General features: G+C 36.2%; 1 protein-coding gene across 1 annotated transcript; it reads left to right on the top strand.

Annotated features, from left to right (window-relative positions):
* The first annotated feature begins 1,790 nt into the window (after positions 1 to 1,790).
* On the top strand, positions 1,791 to 4,457 carry LOC143602409 (putative methyltransferase PMT16). The gene is made up of 5 exons (XM_077079521.1): positions 1,791 to 2,444; positions 2,915 to 3,125; positions 3,203 to 3,500; positions 3,652 to 4,122; positions 4,229 to 4,457. The coding sequence occupies exons 1-5, from the start codon at positions 1,791 to 1,793 to the stop codon at positions 4,455 to 4,457; spliced, it is 1,863 nt and encodes a 620-aa protein (XP_076935636.1).
* The last annotated feature ends 127 nt before the right edge of the window (positions 4,458 to 4,584 follow it).

The following is a 4,584-nucleotide window of genomic DNA, read 5'->3' as shown; positions in this document are numbered from 1 at the left end:
TCTTCAAAAATTCTAGGTGAACTCAAATTTTTTTCATTTTTCTTTGTTTAGTATAGCTATTATACGATTTAACTACCCTAAACTAGCAACATCAAGGGTCAAAATACACAGATCTAGTAAATGGATGATATCTCGTGTAAGTAATACTTGGGTGGCCGGATGATCAATGGACCCTCCTGACCCCCGTGTAGTTCCGTCCCTGCTTCCATGATTAAGTAATCTTATCATATTTAGGCCTATGCATAAAGCCCAGCCCAACTGATAAGAAAACTACATTTTAAACAACTTTTTGACTCTTGTCTTATCACTTATGGTCAGATTTTTTTTTATTTTACCGATTTGTTTTCTAATTAATCTCTTGGTGGATCATCTTCTTATTTTAATAGTAGGATAAGTAATTATAAAACAAAAGAAAAATATTTAAAAAAATGATTTGTTGTTATTGATATATTTGGACCATGCTAGTGTTCTTCCATGCACCACACGTTATACTAAAAATGTTATGTTAGAAGAAAAATGTGAAGTTGTCTAGCACAAGAACAACATTCGCAACCTTCACCTAAAGAATTTCAATATGATGATACAAGAGTACCAAGTTTTAACCTGACTAGAACTCGGTCCTAATTGTAATCCGTTCATGTTGGTTGAAAATAGGTGTTTTCTTTAGAAGAGATACGAGATCAAAACGGTATCTTTTATTATTTATTTGGATTTCAGTTTCCTATCTTATCTTATTTGTTTAGTAGTTTATCTTTTCCTTTATTTAGTATAAAAATACAGGCATTGTTATTTACTTCCTTAGTTCTGAGTTTGATTATTATTAATTTATATATGAACTTTTAAGTTCTATCAAGAACCTTGCTTCTTGAAGCTTTTGGGATGAATCAAGTTATTGAGCCATTTGTTTGCTTTCATAGTTTCGTTACAGCATCGTATATGGATTCACCGTCTATTGCCTATCAAGGTTGCGTTTGTAAACATTCATTCATAGCTCTACAATCTACATTAAGGATCCTCTTATATCCAAACCATTTTTGCATTCTATGTTTATAAACTTTACTGAAACATAAGGAATAGTATTTAGATCTAAATTAGAATATAAATATAAACCTACCTAACATGTAGAGTGAACCGCGGTTTTTATCCATGTATTTTGTCAAAATCTGCGGTTTTAGTCAAATAGTTTCAAATATGTGATTTTCATCCCTATGGTTTTATTTCACTTGCAATTAAACCCGACCCCACAAACCCAATTAAGTCTTATCGTTAAACCCATCAGCATGCCTCTCACGTGAGGGGCAATTTTGTCCTTTTTGTTCCCAAACACACCTTAGCCCTTCACGAGAGGGGCTTGGGAATTAGGGTTTGGGGAGAAAAATGACAAACTACCCCTCACGTGAGGAGCATGCTGATGAGTTTAACAACCAAACTTAACGAGGTTACTAAATTCGGGTTTAATTGCAAGTGAAATAAAACCACAGGAACGAAAATCATAAATTTGAATCTATTAGACTAAAACCCCAGATTTAACAAACCATATAGACGAAAACCGCATTTTACTCTATATATAAACAAAACCATTTCACAAACTAATTGTACACTGAAATAACTTAAAACTAAATAATAAATTACAACACACAGATTTAACTGGGAACACTCCATCCAAATCACACCTTCCACCACCGTCCCCAGTCCACTCTCCATTTAACAAAACCAAACCAAACACATCATCCTCTATATATACATTTCAAACCACATGACAATTGACAACCTTATTCAACTCTTCACCAATGGCAAGACACAATACTAAACCCCACCACCCTTATACCCTCCGTAAACACAACCTCGTACTAACATGTCTTGTCTTCCTCCTATGTTCTTCCTTCTACTTCCTCGGCTCATTTCACCCACGCGCCACCACCACCACCACCATCACCTGCCCCACCACCACCTTATCCAACACACACAAAAACAAAAACATAAACATAAACCTAGACTTCACTTCCCACCACTCCCTATCCGACACCCCCACCGACAACCTCAAAACCTACCCACCATGTCACCTTAACCTCTCCGAACACACACCATGCCACGACCAAAAACGATCCCTAAAGTTCCCACGTGACCGGTTAATATACCGAGAAAGACATTGCCCGGGAAAACATGAGCTTCTTAAGTGCCGTATACCGGCTCCGTACGGGTACAAGAACCCGTTTAAGTGGCCGGTGAGTAGAGATCTCGTGTGGTACGCAAATGTGCCACATAAAGATCTAACGGTCGAGAAAGCGGTTCAGAATTGGATCAGATTTGAAGATGACCGGTTTAGATTCCCCGGTGGTGGGACCATGTTTCCTAATGGAGCTCATGCGTATATTAATGATATTGGGAAGGTGATTAATCTTAATGACGGGTCGATCCGAACCGCCCTTGATACGGGTTGTGGGGTAAGAATATTATTACCTTGCTTATTAGTTATTACAATTTATGGAATATTATTTTATTTTATTTGTGGATTGAAGTAATTAGAACAGATTTTGATGTTATTTAGGCAATGTGTGACTCCTGTTAATTTGTGCAATTTTTTTGGAATAGGTCATTTTGAGAATTTTTTCTTTTTGTATATATTATTATATAAGGTTTGAATTACAAGAGATGAAATTGACATTTTAAAACTATATTGAATTTGATGTTGCATAAATGTTGGAATCAAAATGAATTCTATACTTAATTATGGTAAGTAGATGTGACAGATAACTTCTTGGTATATTAATGTTTTAGTTAGCATTTGTAAATTACAGTTTGTAAGTAGGATCATGTTAGGTACTATATTGTTGTTATCTAGATTCAAAATTGTTGTTTGTAATTGTAAATATTAAATTTAAATGAGTTGGTAATTTTATTTACATCATGTTAGGTAGCTAGTTGGGGAGCCTACCTTCTATCTAGAAACATAATAGCAATGTCGTTTGCGCCACGCGATACGCATGAAGCTCAAGTACAATTCGCCTTAGAGCGTGGTGTTCCTGCGTTGATTGGGGTCATTGCGTCAAAGCGGCTTCCGTACCCTTCTAGGGCTTTTGACATGGCTCATTGCTCTCGTTGTCTCATTCCGTGGGGTCAATATGGTAATTTCCTTCGTTTCCTTTTATTTTCTTATTCTAATTTAGGAATTACTGAATTAATGTGGATAACTTGGTTTTAGATGGAGTGTACTTGATTGAAGTGGATCGGGTTCTTCGACCCGGTGGATACTGGATCCTTTCCGGACCTCCGATTAATTGGCAAAAACACTGGAAAGGATGGGAGAGAACAAAAGAGGATTTGAACGAGGAACAAACTCGAATCGAGAACGTTGCAAAGAGCCTTTGTTGGAAAAAAGTAGCGCATAGGGGTGATCTTGCAATATGGCAAAAACCAATCAACCATTTGAATTGTAAAACAAATCCCAAATTCACCCAGACCCCGCCTTTTTGCCCGGTCCATAATCCTGATTCCGCATGGTTAGTCAATCATCAATCTAATTCGTTACCTTAATTTTCAATCAACTGTTACAACACGTGTAGTAACAGTCAAAAGTTGATTGATACAAACTGTAAGTCTGTAACAATCAATTAGAAAACTAGCATGATCAAATAAATATACTTATTATAGGTATATGGATATCGAGACATGCGTAACTCGACTACCTGAAGTATCAAGCAATGAACAAGTTGCGGGTGGTGCAATAGCAAATTGGCCAAAGAGATTACACATGGTACCTCCTAGGGTTACTAGTGGAAGCATTGAAGGTGTAACACCCGAAATTTTCCAACAAGACGTTATTTTATGGAACAAAAGAATTTCATACTATAAAACCGTAAATAATCAACTAGGACAACCTGGAAGACACCGAAACCTTCTCGACATGAACGCGTTTTTGGGTGGTTTTGCAGCCTCACTTGTCAAAGATCCTTTGTGGGTCATGAACATAGTCCCGGTTGAAGCCAAGGTCGATACACTAGGAGCCATTTATGAGCGTGGACTCATCGGGACCTATCAAAGTTGGTGCGAGGCAATGTCGACTTACCCGAGGACGTATGACCTCATCCATGCCGATTCGGTTTTCACGATATACCAACACAAGTATGTTTTTAATATTTTTGTTCATTAATACTTAGGAAGTTAAATTAGTGTATATTAATTTTGTTTTCTAATCATTTTTTTAATAATAATTAATGTTTGTGACTAGATGTGAAATGGAAGATATTATGTTGGAGATGGACAGAATACTAAGACCGGAAGGAAGTGTGATTATAAGAGATGACGTGGATTTATTGGTGAAAATAAAAAATAATGCAGATGGATTAAATTGGGATAGTCAAATAGTTGACCATGAAGATGGGCCAATGGTGAGGGAGAAGCTTCTTTTTGCTGTGAAATTGTATTGGACTGCTCCTGCTGATATTAACCAGGCTTAAAAGTTAAAAAATAGCTGTTGTCATTTTTTTAATATTTATTTCTAAAATTGTAATCTAGTTTTCCTTCATGAAATATTTATATTATCATTATTAAATTATTTAACACGCGCTTGGTTTAAAAAAGCGC

This window comes from Bidens hawaiensis, unplaced genomic scaffold, assembly GCF_021521415.1.
Source record: "Bidens hawaiensis isolate Kalapana, Puna unplaced genomic scaffold, B.hawaiensis_p1.1 tig00058890_1, whole genome shotgun sequence".
Taxonomy (NCBI): domain Eukaryota; kingdom Viridiplantae; phylum Streptophyta; class Magnoliopsida; order Asterales; family Asteraceae; genus Bidens; species Bidens hawaiensis.
The sequence above is the reverse complement of the archived record's forward strand: the minus strand, read 5'-3'. Positions and strand labels throughout refer to the sequence as shown.

Bases quoted from the DNA above. Each gene is read 5' to 3' on its own strand.
- LOC143602409 (XM_077079521.1), top strand. From the start codon at position 1,791: ATGGCAAGACACAATACTAAACCCCACCACCCTTATACCCTCCGTAAA. The intron at 2,445-2,914 runs GTAAGAATATTA...ACATCATGTTAG, and splicing joins CCCTTGATACGGGTTGTGGG to GTAGCTAGTTGGGGAGCCTA. The intron at 3,501-3,651 runs GTTAGTCAATCA...TACTTATTATAG, and splicing joins CATAATCCTGATTCCGCATG to GTATATGGATATCGAGACAT.